The following is a 22,122-nucleotide window of genomic DNA, read 5'->3' on the forward strand; positions in this document are numbered from 1 at the left end:
AAAAAGAAGATTTATGAACTGTATCCAGGCATGGCTGGAGGGAAGTGGACCTTAAGCACTTCCAGAACCATCTATCCAAATACCACCAGAATGCCCCCACCGACACACTTCCTATACAGCTCCATGTTTTGTGTATCAGTTTCTTTCTCTCTAGCTGGAACTTAGCTAGGTGTGTGCATGTGTGTAGCAGACAAATGGGGTATTGGTGTCAGATTCACATTCTTATGGCTTCATAGCCCGAGAGGAGTAAGAAAGTTGACTTCTCATCTGTTTTTTAAATGTTGGAGAAATAAACTGGTACATCCTTGGTCATATGCACAACCCTGGGTATAACCACTGTCGACCGAGGAGACCTACCAGAAGTAGCAAATCCTGGGGACATGCCCACCCCTTTGTTACCAGAGGAGCAGCAACACAGGTGCTGAGCAGACTACCATTAGAGCCACTTCAAAATGCAAATAAACTCACAGCACTAAGCAACTAATGTGTACAGTAGAGGAAAATGTTACATAAAAAGTGAACAAGGATTCACACATGAAGCCTTGGATAAGTTATTTTTATAAACATAGCAGGCTCTGACAAGGAGCAAGTTGTGAAACTCAATGTTCATTTGATCTTTCTAGAAGAACAATATCTTTTCTCTGGTAAGATAAAAAGAAAAGCAACAACTTGACTAGAAGTGGTGATGTGCGTATGTTTATTGCGGCACTATTCACAATAGCAAAGACTTGGAACCAACCCAAATGTCCATCAATGATAGACCGGATCAAGAAAATGTGGCACATATACACCACGGAATACTATGCAGCCGTAAAAAAGGATAGTTTGTCCTTTGTAGGGACATAGATGAAGCTGGAAACCATCATTCTCAGCAAACTATTGCAAGGACAAAAAACCAAACACCACATGTTCTCACTCATAGGTGGGAATTGAACAATGAGAACCCTTGGACACAGGAAGGGGAACATCACACACCAGGGCCTGTCATGGGGTGGGGGGAGGGGGGAGGGATAGCATTAGGAGATATACCTAATGTAAATGATGAGTTAATGGGTGCAGCACACCAACATGGCACATGTATACACATGTAACAAACCTGCACATTGTGCACATGTACCCTAGAACTTAAATTAAAAAAAAAAAGAAAAGGAAAAAAAAAGAAGTGGTGATGTGTGCTGACTTTATTGTTAGCTATCCTGACAATCTGTTGCATTATTCCCACATTTAGCAATGCCATTCCCAAGTGAAATAAAGGACAGTCACACTGATCTATATCACTTTGGAATATTTATTGTATTCCTTAATGCATTTTTAACATGTATAGCACTCTTTAATCAAGAATATAAAGTCATCTACTTAGAATCACATTATCTTAAAGATGCATACTGGAATGATAAGCAAGTGTGAAGATGTAACTATCAACAATTCTTTTCAAAATCATATCAAAATATTACTCTCATGGAACTTGCACATTCTAAGAAGGGTCATTTTTCCCCCCAGCACTGGGAAGGTATGCACTTAACCATGTGGTCAGCCAGAAAGGCTGTTTTATATATGGTGTGTGTTACTCATAAAAAGCCTTTCCTTTCTCTAATATTGTACATTACACAATTGTAGCTACACCTGAAGAGAAGTGAGTTTCAACGACCACCATCACCTAAAAACATGAATAAGTTTCTATATTTAGGACCAGAGGAATGATATATTGTACTGTACTATGCCTACCTCTGTCCAGAAGCCAGCTGTCTCACCTGTTCTTCAGGGTGCCTAGACTTTTTACCCATCTATTATCCGGGATGCTTCTGAAGTCATTCCCGTGGGCCCCTGTCTGGTATTGAGAATACCTCTAAGGAAGTTTCTTTCAAACCTAATCTACCCAACCATGTTTATTCCCTGACACTAAAAGTTCACTGACTCTTCAAATCCTAGACTTGTCCATCATTATTTTCCCTAGTTGGATAAGGCTAAATTAAAGGCACTTTATTAAAGGAAGTAGCCTTGGCAGAAGAAAAACCGTTGTTCTGTAGAAGTGTCATTCAATATTTAAAATCTCCTCTGAACCAAAACGAGAGCCTGAAAGTAAAACATCTTTTATTTTTTAACTCTGCTGTCATTGCTACTAAGGATTCATGGTAAATTATCCCACAGCCCTTCTTGGCTTGAGAGGAGGTACAGTACAAGTAGCCCACAGGGTCTCAATAACAGAAGTATTCTCAAGGACCCTTGAGGATACAAAGGAATACTGGGCTGTTTTAAAATGAGAAAACTGAGAAGAATCAGTTAGGTTTCTAGCCCTCTTCCTATTATATGCCTTAGTCTTTGCAAAGCATAGATAGATAGTTGGTTTGAACTAGTTATTTCTCCCTTCCCTCCCCCACAAGAGACATTCCTGCTTGCCTTCTTGGGCATCTGTTTAAAAGCAATATGGGAGGAAGGGGGATGTTCTATGGGGACAAGATGTAATCATAAAATCTGAAGCCCCAAAAGAAAAGTCAGAGGAGGCTGAAGAAAAAACAATCATGACAGCAACTCTCCTAACCACAAAATCACATATGTTATCTTTCTTACAGGACTAATAATTAATATTTAAGAGGAAAGCCACATCAATTTCTAGGGCCTTCTTGGGGAAAGGTTCATATAATTTAGCATACATACCATATTCAGTGAAAATGCATTCAATATAATTACCTATTATAAAGACAACCTTCTCAGCACTTAACAAATGAGATAATTATAAATGCTCCTTTTGCTTTTTATTAAAATGTCACAGCATGCCTAGAGAACAGTTTATATGGCTGCATAAAGTCTGAAACACAAGAAAACTAATCAAAAACCACCTGTTAAATACACAATTATGATTATTGATGTCCTTTCAATTAAATCCTATGTGTTTAAAATGAAAAACATGCAGCCTGGTACAAATATCCATATTTCAATTTGCGATCTGCTGCATTGGCATGAGTTTTGGTGAAACCTGGTAAAAGAGGAAAAAAAAATCAAATTATGAAAAACTGCATGATATAAATCTCTCTCCTTTTAATTTCCAAATTTCAATCATGTAGGCAACAAGCAGCCTTGCCATGGACATTCCCTGGAGTTTCCATATGATTTTCCACCCTGAAACATTGAGACAGAACAGTTCTGTTTACATTTTGGGTATTTCGTACTTCTCAACCTTCTTGTATTAGCTCCTAAATTAAGGATGAACAAGGCTGGCAACAAGGAGTGGGTGGAAGAGGAGCAGAGGAAAACAAAGGATCCCAGTAACCAAGCCCCCCGTCAGATGGATCACTGATCTCCGAGACTGATGCCTCTGAGATTTCACTTAAGACACAGTACAAACCCCAAGTCTCCAAAACCTCAAAATAGATCCAGCCAATTCATAATTTTGTTGAAAGATGCTTTATGTAATCTTTGGATTACCTAAATACATATTAATGAAGAGACGTATGATCAATGATAAATCTTATCGGAAATTTCATAATCAGAATAGAAATGATACAAAGGCAATAAGAGGATTCCAAGTTATTAAAATATGGAAGTAATAGCATTAAAACAATTAAATGTTGATTATAATTATGTTCAGTGTATAAAACAGTCAATGCTTTCCTGCGAATCTGCAAGCAGAGAAAAGTGACAATGAATGTATATTTAAGGTAGAGCCGGTTGCAGGAGAACCATAAATATAAGTGGTCAGTTTAACTGTGACAGATTTTTCAAAGTGTGGTACCAGGTTCAGATTCCTTAATTCAACATGGCAAATATTGATTGGGTTCTAGTTAGTAACAGTCTCCATGGGAAGCAGGAAATACCAAAATTTGGGTGCTTTTTGAAATTCTGAAAGATGTGGCAATCGAAATGAGCTCAATTAGCATTTTACCTTCCAGAATAAACAATATTTTCTTAAATTGATAAATGAACAAATGAATGAATAAGTAGATAATTATATAAGTTTCAAAGAACTAGAAGGGAGGTTCCTAATAGAGGTTAAATCAGTATTAAAAACTGAAAGAACAGGCAGTCATTTGGCTTTCATAAGGTTAAATAGTTTTAGTTCATTTATAAATAACGTCTGCATTAGCTCTTCACAATTAACTCTTCATAGTATCAAGAGTTAATGTCTTGTCTTCCATTTTTGTACTAAAATATTAAACCAGAATGGCAAAAATGTCTACTAAAAGAATAAATAAGAATAAACAAGAATAAAAAAGTTCAGCACGATTTGGTATATAGCTTATGGTAAATGAGAACACATTATGACTTATTTCTAAGAGTAGACATATAGACAAAATAAACAGAATAAGTAGACAAAAAGTAATATCACACATACGCACAGATTTTCAACTCTACTAAGAATAACATTTAATATCTAGATAAGTATGTCTCACAGTTCATTTTCTTTCTTTTTTTTAAACAACAGAGCATCTGTGGAAATAATTTAGTGAAACTTTTTTTTTTTTTTTTTTGAGACGGAGTTTTGCTCTTGTTGCCCAGGCTGGAGTGCAATGGCGCAATCTTGGCTCACCACAACCTCCGCCTCCTGGGTTCAAGCGATTCTCCTGCCTTAGCCTCCCAAGTAGCTGGGATTACAGGCATGTGCCACAATGACCAGCTAATTTTTGTATATTTAGTAGAGACGAGGTTTCTCCCTGTTGGTAAGGCTGGTCTTGAACTCCCGACCTCAAGTGATCCACCTGCCTCAGCCTCCCAAACTGCTGGGATTACAGGCGTAAGCCACCATGCCTGGCCCAATTTAGTGAAACTTTTTTACTACAAATCATTTTCTATAGATGCTTCATAGCACTTCCTTTAAAAAGAAACTGGACACATTAATTTTTTTAACTAAACATATGATCGTTTTCCTTGTCATGTCAGCCCTATTTTGAGCTCTTAATGTCATTTACATTTTCAATGTGAAAAATGACATCAAAAATAAGATAACACTTTATATAGACTGACTTTGCCTGCTTTTTAATGAAAAACATCTACTAAACCACCATTTCTCATTCTGTTCTCCCAGTCTCATCAACGTTGTAAATTCATGCAAGCCAGAGGAGCTTATTCTGCCAATGTGATCTGCAGGCTAAGCACAAGGTGACATGATTTAGGTATAGAAGACAAGCCAATGATTTGTCTTCCCAGTGCATTAATATCCCAAAAGTATATTGCTTGACTCTGGTAGAATGCCAGTTCATAGTAGATACTGACAGTATAAATTTATTCAATTAGGCAAGGAATGTCTGCAGCTTCTTTCAGATTCCACTGCAAACATATCAACAAACAATGCTTTTACTAGTTTTTTATTTGTTTGTTTGTTTTGCCACTGGTGGTTTAGGTATATTCCTGCCTGGAGAATAAAGCCAAGGCTCTTGGGAGCAAGAACCATAAATTAGTTCTATTTTATTCACATTTTACAGCTCAATATGGAACATACATTGGGTGTATGACTAGTGACATCTGCAAGTTTATTCTACCACATAATGTTTAAATATGGAATACATTTTTAATTTTTTAAGTTAAGAAGATAAAATCAAAGAAATATTGTTTCAAAAGAGGTCCATAGACATATGGTTTATAAAAACACCTATTTTACATAGCTTAAGCATTCATCAGAAAAGAAACAACCCAAATAACCAATTGAAAGCCGTTATTTTCAATGGCAAAACCATTTATTAAACCGCAATTACTTTTGCATCAACCTAATACTTTGGCCCATCAAGTAACTGGCATACTGAATGCTGTTAAGTATCGCCAAAAAATAAAGAAATTTGACATATTCATTAGCTTGTCACAGCTTTAATATGACATCATTTTGACTCTTTAAATATTTGGGAGACAGACTTCTTTCAAAATCTGAGGACAATGGGAGAAAAATAAGCCAAAGGATTCCTTAGTTGTGAAAATGTTGGGCCCTAGCAGCATAAAAGACAGAAGACTATATCAAACTTAAAAACTTCCATGTGTCAAAGAAAACAGTGAAAAAGCAACCTATGAAATGGAAAAGAACATTCAAAAATCATCTGATAAGAGATTAGCATCCAGAATATATGAGAAACTTTGAGAACATCACCAGATAAATGCAAATCAAAACCACAATGAGATATCACCTCACAGCCATTAGAATCGCCACTATTAAACAGAAGATAACTGTTGGCAAAGATATGGAGAAATTAGAACCCCTGTGCACCGACAATGGGAATGTAAAATGGGGCAACCATTGTGAAACAGTATGGCAGTTCCACAAAAAATTAAAAATAGAATTATCATATGATCCAGCAATCCAAATTCTGAATTATATATCTAAAAAATTTCAAAGCAGAATCTCAAAGAGATATTTGCACATCCATGTTCTCTGCAGCACTATTCACAGTAGCGAAGTGGTGGAAGCAACCCAAATGTCTACCAACAGATGAGTGGGTCATGAAAGTGTGGTATATATGCAAAATGAAATATTACACAGCCTTAAAAAGAAGAAAATCCTGTCATACATGCTACAGCACAGATGAAACCTGAGTATATTATGCTAAGCAAAATAAGCCAGTCACAAAAGGGCAAATACTGTATGACTTCACTCATATGAGGTATCTAGAATAGTCAAAATGATAGAAACAGAAAGCAAAAACAGTGGTTGCCAAAGGCTGTGGAATTAGTGTTTAATGAGTAGTTTCAGAGCTGCAAGTTATAAAAGTTCTAGAGATCTGTTGTATAACAATGTGAATACACTTAATATTACTGCATTGTACACTTAAACATGGTTAAGATGGTAAATTTTTTTAAAGTTTTCACCACAGTTATTTAAAAATAGGAAAGCATTACTGAACAGCATCACAAGCATTTGTAGAGCATGAACATACATACAAGGCTCTACCAATAGCACTGGGGACAGGGGAGACTTTATTCCCCACTTCTGATATTCCATTCCATGCGGAAGGACACCTCTATTCGTGTAACTACCCTGGCCTCCAGTGTGTCCGTTTTGATGTAATTCAATGATTATTTGGGCAGAGGAACCTTAACATGTGAAACTCAGCCTGACTCCTCCGCTTCACTGAGGTCTTCACCTAGAAAGCAATGCTCTGTTTTGCTCTCAGCCATGTGGATGGAAGCTCAGCAATGAAGCCTACCCTTGTGGGAGGCCTGGGTTTCTCTGGTGCTGCCTACACTGGGGAGCCAAAGCCTCTGTATCTGTGGGGTTCACAACTGGGAAGCCTGCTGTGACTGTACACCTAGGCCACATCCCTCACTCTAGCCTGTATAATAGTAATACTTTTACCTCTACCTGCTCAGTTCCTTTCTCTCAAGGGATTCAGCACTCAATCCCCAAGAAACAGCAAAGTCCCTATCTTCATAGCATCTACATTTTGAGGGAGAGTAATCATATGGTTGGCTTCTCTAGCTGTAAACAGCTCCTGACTAGAATCTTATTCTGGGTGTGTGCTGAAGGTTCCAGAAATATAATCAATATTTGCATTTCTACAACAAAATTTCCACAGCCTCTACCAAGTTCCAGACATATATGACCTTCAAGATACTGCCCTCCGATGGAAAACTCCAACTTTCATTAACAAAAGATCAACAAAATTAAGATCAACAAAATCATTAACAAAACTGTGACAGTCATTACAGATTTTTTAAAGTTATGTTTCATGTGATAGAAATCATATTTTTTTCCATTTTTTAATTATGTATGGCTAATAGCACTATGATATATATGAAAAAGTCTTAGTAATTTTTTTAACAGTGCCCAAATATTTCATTATCATTCTTTTTTGATATCCTAAAACCAAAATTTTGTCACGTCCTATTATCTGATGCTGTCATATTTAGTCTTTTACTTTGGAATTCCCAGTATTTTCCCAACCAGCTAATATCCACATAATGTAGCTTTTGCCCATTCACTTGCCCATATCCTTAGGGATACAACTTTTACCAACACATTTTAAAATTGTTTTGCACTAGGATTTTACCTTTTTTTCTTTATGAGGCAACACTGGCCAATCATTCCCTTCTAGAATGTTGACTGCCAGTTGAAGGCTGAGTTCTAGGGACTTTTCTCAAACAGAACTTAAGCAACTAGTATATAGTCACATATGGAGTACAATGCTAGCTATGCAGTGATAACCACAGGGAATATTTTCTGAATTAGGACATGGAATGTCTTCTGAATTATCAAGAAAGAAATGCTATCTTCAATGTACTTTTGTAATTAAATGTATCCTTATTGATAATCCAGGTATTAAGTAGAACATTTTATTAATTAGGGCACTCCAGCTCTAGCCTTACAGAGAAACAACCTGTTATATGTGATTTCATCTGCCAGAGTCTAAAGAGATGCCATTGATCGTCAGATGCTCAAAAGCTAGTCCTCTGGATGGTTCCATTGATACCATACCTTTTCATTCTCAGGACAACATTGACATACAAATTAACATTTCATCTCAACATCCTAATTTGGAGAAAACAAGATTACATATCCCTGTGAAAAGAAGAGATGGTACTGAAATTGAGAGGGTCTACAGAGATATTTTCCATTGGAACAGCACCTTTTATTGGAAAACAAAGCAAGAACAGTAAAAACTCATATTTTCATTCCTTATTTACCCACATGAATAAAAAAAGAACTAGATAACCAGGTCTTCCTTTGTACATTCTCTTTTGCTGCAAAAAAAACTGAACATTCTGTGGATCTTGAAAATGTTATCTGATGAAGAGGTTAATTCTTCCACATAGAAAAAAATAAAGAATAGCTGATTACAGATTGTTTGCTTTTCTCACTAGAGTAAGAAATCCTAAATAGTTAAAGTATAAGCATATCCTTCCCCTTGAGGTTATTGAAAAGCTAATTAAAGATGTGCTTTGCATGCAAGGTATTACTGGGAGACTTCTTTTTCCAAAGGGACATTCAAAAAAGGTTAATAGACAAAGACCTTGGTAGAGAACCAGGAACAGTTATTATATGGATAATGAACTACGAAACAAAAATCGTTTTTAGAGAAATGTGTAGGCCAGGCACAGTGGCTCACGCCTGTAATACCAGCACTTTGGGAGGCCGAGGTGGGCGGATCACAAGGTCAGGAGATCGACACCATCCTGGCTAGCACTGTGAAACCCCATCTCTACTAAAAATACAAAAAACTAGCCAGGCGTGGCGGCATGTGCCTGTAGTCCCAGCTGCTGGGGAGGCTGAGGCAGGAGAATGGCGTGAACCCGGGAGGCGGAGCTTGCAGTGAGCCGAGATCGCGCCACTGAACTCCAGCCTGGGCGACAGAACAAGACTCCATCTCAAAAAAAAAAAAATGTGTTATGCACTGATAGGTACAAGCAAAGCATGTAGTACACAAGAAAGACATACATAAAATATATGTATGACTTATCAAATAACTTTTGTTAAATTAGTTTCTCCAAGATGTGTAGCTGTAACATTAACATATTTTCTTCTCATTATAAATACATTTCATTTTAATTAGATTGGTTCTTAAATAGGTATGAGAATAATATCCCTTTTTGATATGGTTTGGCTGTGTCCCCACCCAAATCTCATCTTGATTTGGAGCTCCCATAATCCCCATGTGTCATGGGAGGGAACTGGTGGGAGGTAATTGAATCATGGGGGCGGGTTTTTCACATGCTGTTCTTATGATAGTGAGTAAGTCTTTGATCTGATGGTTTTATAAAGGGCAGTTTCCCTGCACACACTCTCTTGCTTGCTGCCATATAAGACTTGCCTTTGCTCCTCCTTCACCTTCTGCCATGATTGTGAGGCCTCCCCAGCCATGTGGACCTGTGAGTCCATTAAACCTCTTTTTCTCTATAAACTACCCAATCTTATGTTGTCTTTGTTAGCTCTGTGAAAATGGACTAATACACTTTCCTTCCTTTCTTCAGAGACATTTTAGTTTTACTTTTGGTTAACTTCAAATAGACTGAGCCATGCTTTCAATGCCATTAGCTAGGTGATTGATTTCTGAATAAGCACTTATATTAAAGAGCAATTATTTATATTTCAGTAATATTCTGTTTTAAAAACGGATTTGGAGGTTTCTTAAATGGATACTCCCCTGATGTATTTATCTGCTTTGTAAGTCTGAGTGTTTTATGTACTTATCTTCAAATACAGGGCATGTCAGTTTTGTGATGATTAACCTGGTGACGTCAGAGGCCCAACATTTTAATATTTTCAACAGATGAAATATGGCATAGAATTTAGAGAAAGTTGTAAGTCATAAATGGGTTTAAAAATAAGGAAGTATCATTTCTTCATATGTGGCTCACATTTTTCAGTTAATCAAGTTCAAGCACAGCTGCCATATAACCAAAGAACAGAGGATTACAAGGGCCTTCAAAACATAAAGTAGCTTAGAGCTCAAGCTCAACCTTGTTTCTAGCAGCTCCTGGTGGTGTGTCCCCTTCCTGCTTCTGAGTCCTAAGCTAAACCTTGGCCTGTGAGTCAGAGCACAGCTCTGTTCCCACCTGCTCTCATCTAGAGGCACCCCTCCTTCTACTCCTGTTCACTGTAAAGGTCAACTCCAAAAATGATCACAAATTAATGGTTCATGTCCTGTAAACACCCATTAATCAAGCCTATAATATAAGACAAGTGGCTGGATTTGTTCACAGAAATACTTACGGCAAAATCACACCCAGTACTCTTCTGTATGTCACCTACTGTCAGGCCTTCCCAGAGCTCAACCAGAGTCAACCCTTTCTTCTTGTCCACATCAAACACAGCCTGTCAGAGTGGGAAGAAAAAGGACAATGACAATTTCCATCAAAATAATTATTATATGGCACGAAACAGAAATAACCTTGCAAGTTAGACAAGGTCAGGTGCGGTGGCTCACACCTATAATCCCAGCATTTTGGTAGGCTTAGGCGGGCGGATCACAAGTTCAGGAGATCGAGACCATCCTGGCTAACATGGTGAAACCCCATCTCTATTAAAAATACACACAAAAAAAAATTAGCTGGGCATGGTGGCAGGCGCCTGTAGTCCCAGCTACTTGGGAGGCTGAGGCAGGAGAATGGTGTGAACCCGAGAGGCAGAGCTTGCAGTGAGCTGAGATCACGCCACTGCACTCCAGCCTGGACAACAGAGCCAGACACCGTCTCAAAAAAAAAAAAAAAAAAAAAAAAGGAAAGACAAGACCCAGGAAAAAAGAAAAATCAGCAGTGAAAAAATGTCAACTGTAACTATGATACTTTGGTGAGAATAAATTCCAACTCCCTAATCAGCAATTAGTTGTGGAACAGCAGTGTTGATGCCAGAAAATAAATGAGCATTGACCATGGATGGCATTTGTTACACTACAACCAGTTTTTAAAAACTTCCTCCCTTTTGTTAAGTCTAACACTTTTGGTCAAAGGTCAATTAGTGATTAATAATGATTTGAACAAAGAAAGGAATGAAGAAAGAGGGAGAGAGAAAGGGAATATTTGGAAGGTGAAAGCCCATGAATGATAGGAAAACAGTTTATAAATGCTATTGGGTAAAGAATTACAGGAAACAGAAGAAGGTGCTCTGAAGTGTCTAAGAGTAATTATAAGAGAATAGCTATCCCGGTCCTGAAAGACATGCAAGTAACTGTTTAAAATTTCTCCTTAAGTCCTGTAAAACATATAGTCTCAAAAAGAGAGCATGGGAATCTCCCTTTGCTATGCAAATCAAATGAAGATGCTTATATTTAGGGCAAGCACCAGAAAGCCAATCTCACCTGAAACATTCCATCATTCTGGTCTGTAACATCAGGTGTTGGTAGTGCCAATTGGTATGGCTTGACCTCAGCAGATAGACCCCACCTGTTGTATCTGATTTAGAACACATGCTTTCACACTTAGAAATATAACTCAAGTGGAAGTGACCTACGAGGTCACTTAATATAACCTTCCACCCAAGAATTCTTCAAAACATTCTTCTCAGATAGTCAATGGGGTTCTGCTTAGATACTTGCAGTGGCAGGAGGCTCACTTATTTCAAGGCAGATTGTTTACTGAAGGGAAGCTCAAACTGTAAGAGCCAAAACTGCTTCTCCTATGGCTTTAACTCCATGCTATAGTTACCCTCCAGCACATTAAGCACTGTATCCTGTTTCAGTTCCCATGGTTAGTTTCCTCTTTCTCAGACTAAAATGTTATGCATCCCAGAGCTTTCCTCTCCTCTAGAGTTAACCTAAATTCAACTATTATTTGCAGGCGTAGAATCTTTTTTGTTTGTTTGTTTTGTTTTTTCAACTCTGTCACCCAGGCTGGAGTGCAATGGCCCGATCTCTGCTCACTGCAACCTCCGCCTCCTGGGTTCAAGAGATTCTCGTGCCTCAGCCTCCTGAATAGCTGGGATTACAGGCATGCCCCACCACACCCAGCTAATTTTTTGTATTTTTAGGAGAGATGAGGTTTTACCATGTTGGTCAGGCTGGTCTCAAATTCCTGACCTCAGGTGATCCACCTGCCTGCCTCAGCCTCCTTTGGGATGCAAGGATTACAGGCGTGAGCCACCGCACCCAACCAATTTTTCAACTAGCCTGGAAGTCAAACCTTGAATTGTCATTTTTGAATACACTCCTAACTAGGAGGGTAATATCAAGACACAGAAACACGTAGAGAAAAGAACCCTGACCTTTGAGTTCAATGAGAATTCCACTCTGCTGCACAACAGTTATGCAACCTTTAGTGAACCTGTCTTTGCATCTGTAGACATATATAATAAAAATGTACTTCCCAAGATTGTGATACAGGACAAATATAAGAAAACATACTCTGAGCACCATCCTTGAGACAGTGGGGGCAGCATACAAGCAGTTTTTTTACTTTTTACTCCTTAGTAGCTTAACATCTCACTTATATGTGATGCCAGATCAAAGCCCTGGAATGATTATTGACTCCAGTTGATTAATATTTTTCCCCAGAAACACACATCACTGGACCAGTGATAAATGCATTCTTGGTTTGTCTGATGAATTCACAGATAACCTGGTTGACATTACTGGAAAAGAGGGTTGAAATGTAAGACAAAATATTTCAGTAAACTTTCCTTTTGCTTGTACATTTTATGTTCCAAAAAGGTTTTTTGGCAGAAATGTGTGTTTCAAGAGGAAAAAAATAAATGGATAATTTAGGAATGTTTGTATACTCATTAGCTTGCTTCATTCCACAATGACAATTAAATTTTTTTAAAATGAACACATTCTTTGCAGAAAATGTGTCTGGAGCACTATTCATATGATTTGCTTTTTCTTGCATTCTGAACAACTGTCAATTTATAAAAGAACAAATTAAAAAAAAGAGCATCTGGATTACGATATTAAGAACAGGCATGGAAATGATTTAGAGAGAAGATAAGTGTGGTATCAAAAATTTAAGGCTTTAGTAATCAGGCAGAATAAATCTATGGCAAATTGACTTATTGCTTTTAAAAAACTTATTAACACATTTATCAAATCTTAATTAGATATATTAGGAAACCAAGTATCCATAATTTTAAAAAGGAAACTTACTTTTGAAATATTTAGGAAACTTTCCATTTAGTGATATAAGGTGCAAACAAAAAATTGACAAAAATGGAGACTAAAACCTAAAAGCCACAATAAATTGTTCAACTATCCAGAATACTGACAGCACTTTGTCTAAGAGATAAATGTTAATTACTTTATCACCATGACATAAGCTTACATTATGGGTAACAGTGAATCACAGCCCAGGTGCTGGTGAGGAACGCATCTTTCTTTTTTTTCTTTTCTTTTCTTTTATTTTTTTATTATACTTTAAGTTTTAGGGTACATGTGCACAACGTGCAGGTTTGTTACATATGTATACATGTGCCATGTTGATGTGCTGCACCCATTAACTCTTCATTTAACATTAGGTATATCTCTTAATGCTTTCCCTTCCCCAGCCCTCCACCCCACAACAGGCCTCAGTGTGTGATGTTCCCCACCCTGTGTCCAAGTGTTCTCATTGTTCAATTCCCACCTATAAGTGAGAACATGCAATGTTTGGTTTTCCGTCCTTGTGACAGTTTGATCAGAATGATGGTTTCCAGCTTCATCCATGTCCCTACAAAGGACATGAACTCATCCTTTTTCGTGGCTGCATAGTATTCCATGGTGTATATGTGCCACATTTTCTTAATCCAGTCTATCATTGATGGACATTTGGGTTGGTTCCAAGTCTTTGCTATTGTGAATAGTGCCACAATAAACATACATGTTCATGTATCTTTATAGCAGCATGATTTATAATCCTTTGGGTATATACCCAGTAATGGGATGGCTGGGTCAAATGGTATTTCTAGTTATAGATCCCTGAGGAATTGCCACACTGTCTTCCACAATGGTTCAACTAGTTTACAGTCCCACCAACAGTGTAAAAGTGTTCCTATTTCTCCACATCCTCTCCAGCACTTGTTGTTTCCTGACTTTTTAATGATCGCCATTCTAACTGGTGTGAGATGGTATCTCATTGTGGTTTTGATTTGCATTTCTCTGATGGCCAGTGATGATGAGCATTTTTTCATGTGTCTGTTGGCTGCATAAATGTCTTCTTTTGAGAAGTGTCTGTTCATATCCTTTACCCACTTTTTGATGGGGTTGTTTGATTTTTTCTTGTAAATTTGTTTAAGTTCTTTTTAGATTCTGGATATTAGCCCTTTGTCAGATGGGTAGATTGTAAAAATTTTCTCCCATTCTGTAGGTTGCCTGTTCACTCTGATGGTAGTTTCTTTTGCTGTACAGAAGCTCTTTAGTCTAATTAGATCCCATTTGTCAATTTTGGCTTTTGTTGCCATTGCTTTTGGTGTTTTAGACATGAAGTCCTTGCCCATGCCTATGTCCTGAATGTTGTTGCCTAGGTTTTCTTCTAGAGTTTTTATGGTTTTAGGTCTAACATTTAAGTCTTTAATCCATCTTGAATTAATTTTTGTATAAGGTGTAAGGAAGGGATCCAGTTTCAGCTTTCTACATATGGCTAGCCAGTTTTCCCAGCACCATTTATTAAATAGGGAATCCTTTCCCCATTTCTTGTTTTTGTCAGGTTTGTCAAAGATCAGATAGTTGTAGATATGTGGCATTATTTCTGAGGGCTCTGTTCTGTCCCATTGGTCTATATCTCTGTTTTGGTACCAGTACCATGCTGTTTTGATGACTGTAGCCCTGTAGTATAGTTTGAAGTCAGGTAGCGTGATGCCTCCAGCTTTGTTCTTTTGGCTTAGGATTGACTTGGCAATGCAAGCTCTTTTTTGGTTCCACATGAACTTTAAAGTAGTTTTTTCCAATTCTGTGAAGAAAGTCATTGGTAGCTTGATGGGGATGGCACTGAATCTATAAATTACCTTGGGCAGTATGGCCGTTTTCACGATACTGAGTCTTCTTACCCATGAGCATGGAATGTTCTTCCATTTGTTTGTATCCTCTTTTATTTCCTTGAGCAGTGGTTTGAAGAGGTCCTTCACATCCCTTGTAAGTTGGATTCCTAGGTATTTTATTCTCTTTGAAGCAATTGTGAATGGGAGTTCACTCATGATTTGGCTCTCTGTTTGTCTGTTACTGGTGTAAAAGAATGCTTGTGACTTTTGCACATTGATTTTGTATCCTGAGACTTTGCTGAAGTTGCCTATCAGCTTAAGGAGATTTTGGGCTGAGACGATGGGGTTTTCTAGATATACAATCATGTCATCTGCAAACAGGGACAATTTGACTTCCTCTTTTCCTAATTGAATACCCTTTATTTCCTTCTACTGCCTGATTGCCCTGGCCAGAACTTCGAACACTATGTTGAATAGGAGTGGTGAGAGAGGGCATCCCTGTCTTGTGGCAGTTTTCAAAGGGAATGCTTCCAGTTTTTGCCCATTCAGTATGATATTGGCTGTGGGTTTGTCATAAATAGCTCTTATTATTTTGAGATATGTCCCATCAATACCTAATTTATTGAGAGTTTTTAGCATGAATTCATTTTAGCATGAATTTTGTCAAAGGCCTTTTCTGCGTCTATTGAGATTATCATGTGGTTTTTGTCGTTGGTTCTGACAAAAAAAGGCAGGGGTTGCAATCCTAGTCTCAGATAAAACAAATTTAAGCCAACAAAGATCAAAAGAGACAAAGAAGGCCATTACATAATGGTAAAGCAATCAATTCAACAAGAAGAGCTAACTATCCTAAATATATGTGCACCCAATACAGGAGCACCCAGTCTTTAGAGACCTACAAAGAGACTTAGACTCCCACACAATAATAACGGGACACCCCACTGTCAACATTAGACAGATCAATGAGACGGAAAGTTAACAAGGATATCCAGGAATTGAACTCAACTCTGCACCAAGCGGATCTGACAGACATCTACAGAACTCTCCGCCCCAAATCAACAGAATATACATTCTTCTCAGCACCACACCACACCTATTCCAAAATTGATCACATAGTTGGAAGTAAAGCACTCCTCAGCAAATGTAAAAGAACAGAAATTATAACAAACTGTCTCTCAGACCACAGTGCAATCAAACGAGAACTCAGGATTAAGAAACTCATTCAAAACCGCTCAACTACGTGGGAACTGAACAACCTGCTCCTGAATGACTACTGGGTACATAACAAAATGAAGGCAGAAATAAAGATGTTCTTTGAAACCAACAAGAACAAAGACACAACATACCAGAATCTCTGGGATACATTCAAAGCAGTGTGTAGAGGGAAATTTATAGCACTAAATACCTACAAGAGAAAGCAGGAAAGATCTAAAATTGACATCCTAACATCACAATTAAAAGAACCAGAGAAGCAAGAGCAAACACAATGAAAAGCTAGCAGAAGGCAAGAAATAACTAAGATCAGAGCAGAACTGAAGGAAATAGAGACACAAAAAACCCTTCAAAAAATCAGTGAATCCAGGAGCTGGTTTTTTGAAAAGATCAACAAAATTGATAGATCGCTAGCAAGACTAATAAAGAAAAAAAGACAGAAGAATCAAATAGACACAATAAAAAATGATAAAGGGGATATCACCACCGATCCCACAGAAATACAAACTACCATCAGAGAATACTATAAACACCTCTACGCAAATAAACTAGAAAATCTAGAAGAAATGGATAAATTCCTCGACACATACACCCTCCCAAGACTAAACCAGGAAGAAGTTTAATCTCTGAATAGACCAATAACAGGCGCTGAAATTGAGGCAATAATTAATAGCCTACCAACCAAAAAAAGTCCAGGACCAGAGGGATTCACAGCTGAATTCTACCAGAGGTACAAGGAGGAACTGGTACCATTCCTTCTGAAACTATTCCAATCAACAGAAAAAGAGGGAATCCTTCCTAACTCATTTTATGAGGCCAGCATTATCCTGATACCAAAGCCTGACAGAGACACCACAAAGAAAGAGAATTTTAAACCAATATCCCTGATGAATATCAATGCAAAAATCCTCAATAAAATACCGGCAAACCGAATCCAGCAGCACATCAAAAAGCTTATCCACCATGATCAAGTGGGCTTCATCCCTGGGATGCAAGGCTGGTTCAACATATGCAAATCAATAAACGTAATCCAGCATATAAACAGAACCAAGGAATGCATCTTTCATTACCTCATTCTAGCAGCTCAAAACTAGGAAATCAGGGTCATAGCATCCTCCAAATTCTCTTTCAAAGGGCAACTGAATGGAATTTTCTCTGGATCTGATAATGGCATTCTAGTCCACTGTTAGTGAGGGCTGGAGACCTTCATTGCTCTTAACAGCACTGCATTCTCATTACTCATTCAACTAGTATTTATTGAGCACCTGCTATGCACAGAGCATAGCGATAAACACGCAACCTTCCTTTCCTTAAGGTACCAAAATTCCAGACATAGATCCTCTTCTCTTTACTCATTCTTGCTATACAATGTCATCTATAATTAAGGCTCCAATTATCCCCATATGTTAATGACACCCACAAGTTTATTCCCATACTGACTTCTCTTGTGAGCTCTAGATCCAAATCTCCAATTGTTTACTGCAATATCTGACTGGGTATTCCCAGGAATATCACACTGAGGCTGTCCAAACTGAACCTATTCATGTCTTGTATTATCCTCCCCCTTCTCCTCCTGCAGTCCTGGGCTTCCTAAAGGATACACAGGTCAACCATTCTCTCTAGTCAGAAAACTTAGGAATCACCTCTGTCTTACCAACAATGTGCAATTCATCAAGTTAGGTCGAGTCCGTCTCCTAAATCTCTTTCAAATCTCTCTATCTGTCCTATGGTTTAGAATTTTGAGATTTTTTGCCTAGGTCTATGGATCCTCTTAACTGGCTTCTGCCTTATCTTGTTCCTCTCCACTTTACATAAAAGCTTACAGTGTTTTTTCTAATGCAAATCTAATTTATTGTGTCCCCAGTCTTAAAACAAAATCACTGAAGGGTTCCTTACTGCCTTCCTTATAAGACTCACAGTTCTTAGCAAGACATCTACATCCCTCCATTATTTGATCCCTCACTGCCTTTTCCACCTCAGCCTTCAGAATCCAGCCATGCCCTTGCTCCAACCAGTTCCACTTGCAGGTTACAGGACAAGCCATGTTTTCTTCATACCTCTGTGACTACATGTTTTCTTCCTTTTTTCCAGAAGGTCCTTGTTGGTTTTCTAACTTATGAAATTCCTACTGCTCTTTCGAGGCTCACCATTCAATCCAGTTTTTCAGCAAGAAAAGTACAAGTATTCACTGAGTATGGGTTGGCACTGTGTCAAGTGTTAAACAGTGGTGAGTGAGACAGGCAGAGATTAGAGTTTATTTCAGTATAGTGGTTTGTGCTAAGTTAGGATAAGTACAAAGATTCAGAGAAGCACCCAGAAAATTTGGGGAGGGATAGGGAAGACTTGCAAGAGAAATATATAGCCAAGATATAAAGGATGAGAAGAAATTAGCTAGATGGATGGGGTGGGAAGAATGTTCCAGACAGAGAAAGAGAATGTGCAAAGTCTCAAAAGAACATGGTCCAGGGAAGAATGGAATGTAGTTCACAGCATTTCAGTATGGCTCAAGTAGGGAGAAAGTTAAAGCAGAAAGAAATAGGCTAGAGGAGAAAAGGTACATACTGTGAAATGCTTTGCAAGATATGTTAAAAGCTTGTATTTAATAACACCAAAAAGCTTTCCCTGACACCTCTGCCCACACTGCTGGGCAGCTTTTCTCTATGTCCCTAGATTAGCATCTGGTGTGTGTCTCCATATAGCCTTTATCATGTCAATTAGTCTGACTGCTGGCAAAGCTGGATGTTTGGTGTCTCACCCTTCTTCCATGTTGTCCTTTAGGACAGAGACTTTGCCTTCCTCCTTTCTGTAACACACAGTTGGCAACAATCTGGTTCAAAAGTTTTTAAAATGATAGTAAAGTTAAATACCAATGTAAGTTATAGCACAAGAATACATTAGATTATGAGTGCCAAAATGAACAGTGGGCCACTATGAGAATAAACTGTTGTGTGCTATGATGGTGCAAAACCTCTTCATGATGAAGACGGAAACTGCATTAGGTTTAAAGGACAGGTAGTATTTGGGGAGGCCAAGGATCAAGTGGGAGCTATGACACGTAGAAGAACTGAACTGGTAAGAACAAGGGCAGGGCACATGTGGAGATGAGGAGAGGGCTGATGGAAGGAGGAGAGGAGCCACAGGAAAAATGTTTCTGGAATTATCTTTAGAAGGACTACCACTTTATTTAAAAATAAACAACCAACCAACAGGGTAAAAGATTGCTTTGCTTTTATCTTTAAAGTAATGGATCCTTTTCAATAAGCCCTGTTCATAGTTTTGGGGGGATTCAAGAAATGGTAAAGATTCAGAATAGATGGTGGGATAAAATATTCTGCCCTTTTATCTTGTTCTTCTTTATATGTTACCTTCATGGCATTCCACATACGTAGTCCTGGGGAAGGCATCATTTAGGACAGAACCTCCCTTAAAAGTGGCTTCTGGGAATAATAAGCCTCCTAGCCCACTTCAAAGCCTGCTTTAGGGTGCTCACTGTCACACCTCAATGAGGTTAGTGAGTCAGATTAATGCCAAGACACTAACGCTACTGTTCTTGGCAAATGGAATAGCACTAAAAGAACCTGATATACATAATTCTGTTTTGTGGCTTCTTCAATGAGGTACTGAATCAAGAAAACACACCCTCCCAGCTGACTTAAAAGCAGTAAGTCGTTCCGACATACTAGGTTCAAATCTGAGTCAGAAGGGTGACGACAGGCAGCTGCTGGTCATGCTTCTCTGGTCTGAGCAGCTTTCAGTTGTACTACTGACCAACATGTTCCATCTAGTAAGAAGAATCTAGAGAGTCACTGTGTGTTTTGAAACCCTACTCTATAAAAGAGAGCAGAAAGCATGCAAGAAACAGAAAACATTTCTTGGCTTACTGTGGGGCCTATACTATGACTTGCACTGAAACAATTAAAAACCCAACTTACACTGAATTTCTTAAAATCCAAAAATTTCTACTTGTGAGTTAGAAAAGGTAGAAATAATACATTCATAACTTTGCATATATCATCATCCAGCCTGACATTGTAATAGTCAAAATATAAAGATCAATAAAACTTTTCTCTGATTATAGCACACTGTTAAAGTTACCAAGGACAGTGATTCAATTTTGTTTGTATGTTTCCAAAGAGTTGCACATACAGAATTCTACATTTAGAAACATTAAATTGATGAGCTTTCCTATTCATTCTGCCCACAGACTAAATTAATCCTATGACTACTGGTGTAATACACTCTTAGAAGGTAACAAAACTTTCTAAAAATGCTTACTTAAAACGTGGTAATGATAGTAGAAAAAGCACTTTTTACCTTTTCAGTAATAATGCGGTTGACACATTGCTTTCCAGTCAATGGTAATGTACATTTCTCCATGATTTTATGTGCATTTCCCTGTTTTAAAAAGAAAACATCAAAAAGAGTAGTTAGGGAGCAATTTTTATTTAGAATTGGCATAACTATAGGATAAACAGAAACTATCAGAGAAACTGTCTCCTAAGTACAGACTCTTTCAGAATTTTTGCACAGTTAACATTTTTTACTCTTTTTTTTGGAGGCAGCTTCTGTCCCTGAAATAATTTAGAGAATGCCAGATGAATGGCCAAAGGCAGAAATGATTTAATTGGGAAACATCCTCCCAGAAATTTGACTTCTCAAGCCTCAGCCCTTGTATCATTTGATGTGAAATTTCACTAATATCCTGATTATTTTTCCCTTCCAAGGAATGGTCTCCTTTAAAAATGTGAGCAGATATCTGCCCAGGATGCAAAGCACATACAGAACACAAATGCATAAGTCCTCTTCTTAAAAAATACTTTATCTGTTAAAAAAGTAATACGTACATGGAAAACAGCAGTGCCTTGCCTCCCTTCCCCACTCTTAGACTTGCTCTTAACTGGAATCCATTCTAGTGTTTTTGTTTGTTTTTGTTTTTAGCATTTTCTTCTATGTTTCTACACATTTTCTTCTTATATCCACTTTTAAAATACTATGTTTACCATGCTACTTCTTGATTAATCAATTTTAGACAGTATCTACTGATTTCCTATCGTGGCAGTTAAGAAAAACTATAAGTGGAAAAAATGTTTTCGTTCATTGACTCCCTCCTCCAGCCTCTCCTCCAGCCCCTCCTCCCACCTGCAATGTAGAACTGGCCTCTGAGGCATGTTTGAGGAACACAGTTGAAACACTGGCTCTGAGGATCTGATCTTCAGATCATTTTCTTCTGTTCATGATTAAGCTACTTTTTAAGAGTCAAGCACCAGGAGCCTAAATTACTGTCTCCCTTGGGGCTGACAGCTACTCTAACACATTCTAGATCTTCTCCAAAAATGACAAAATGCTTTTATTGCTTTCTTTTGGATCTAATGTACCACATGTGATGCCACTATCATCCTTAGCCATCTCAATGTTTTACCTGCTTAAATGCACACCTACTATCTAGTTTATATCTCTCCCAAAACTGGTGTCAGGCTAAGTATATGGGCAGAAGCTATGAATTTCAGATAGGTGGACTCCATTAAGATTTCATTCCTTGTGATAGCCTGCCAACTCAGCAATGCACTAGTAATTAAAAGGCTTTAATGTACTTAAGCCAGTGCAAGGAATAAAAG

General features: G+C 38.0%; 1 protein-coding gene across 4 annotated transcripts in view; it reads right to left on the reverse strand.

The window, feature by feature from the left end:
• Positions 1-1,270: 1,270 nt before the first annotated feature.
• OXCT1 (3-oxoacid CoA-transferase 1) overlaps positions 1,271-22,122 on the reverse strand; it is a 139,766-nt gene continuing 118,914 nt past the window's right edge. For 3 of the 4 annotated variants that reach the window (XM_054487911.2, XM_054487912.2, XM_063664776.1), the window contains 3 exons: positions 20,822-20,902; positions 10,628-10,729; positions 1,271-2,974 (listed from right to left, as the gene is read on the reverse strand). In XM_054487911.2, coding sequence (XP_054343886.1) covers positions 2,933-2,974; positions 10,628-10,729; positions 20,822-20,902 — 225 coding nt within the window. In that variant the 3' untranslated portion in view covers positions 1,271-2,932. The other variant, XM_063664775.1, reaches the window with a different exon arrangement.

This window comes from Pongo pygmaeus, chromosome 4 (assembly GCF_028885625.2).
Source record: "Pongo pygmaeus isolate AG05252 chromosome 4, NHGRI_mPonPyg2-v2.0_pri, whole genome shotgun sequence".
Taxonomy (NCBI): domain Eukaryota; kingdom Metazoa; phylum Chordata; class Mammalia; order Primates; family Hominidae; genus Pongo; species Pongo pygmaeus.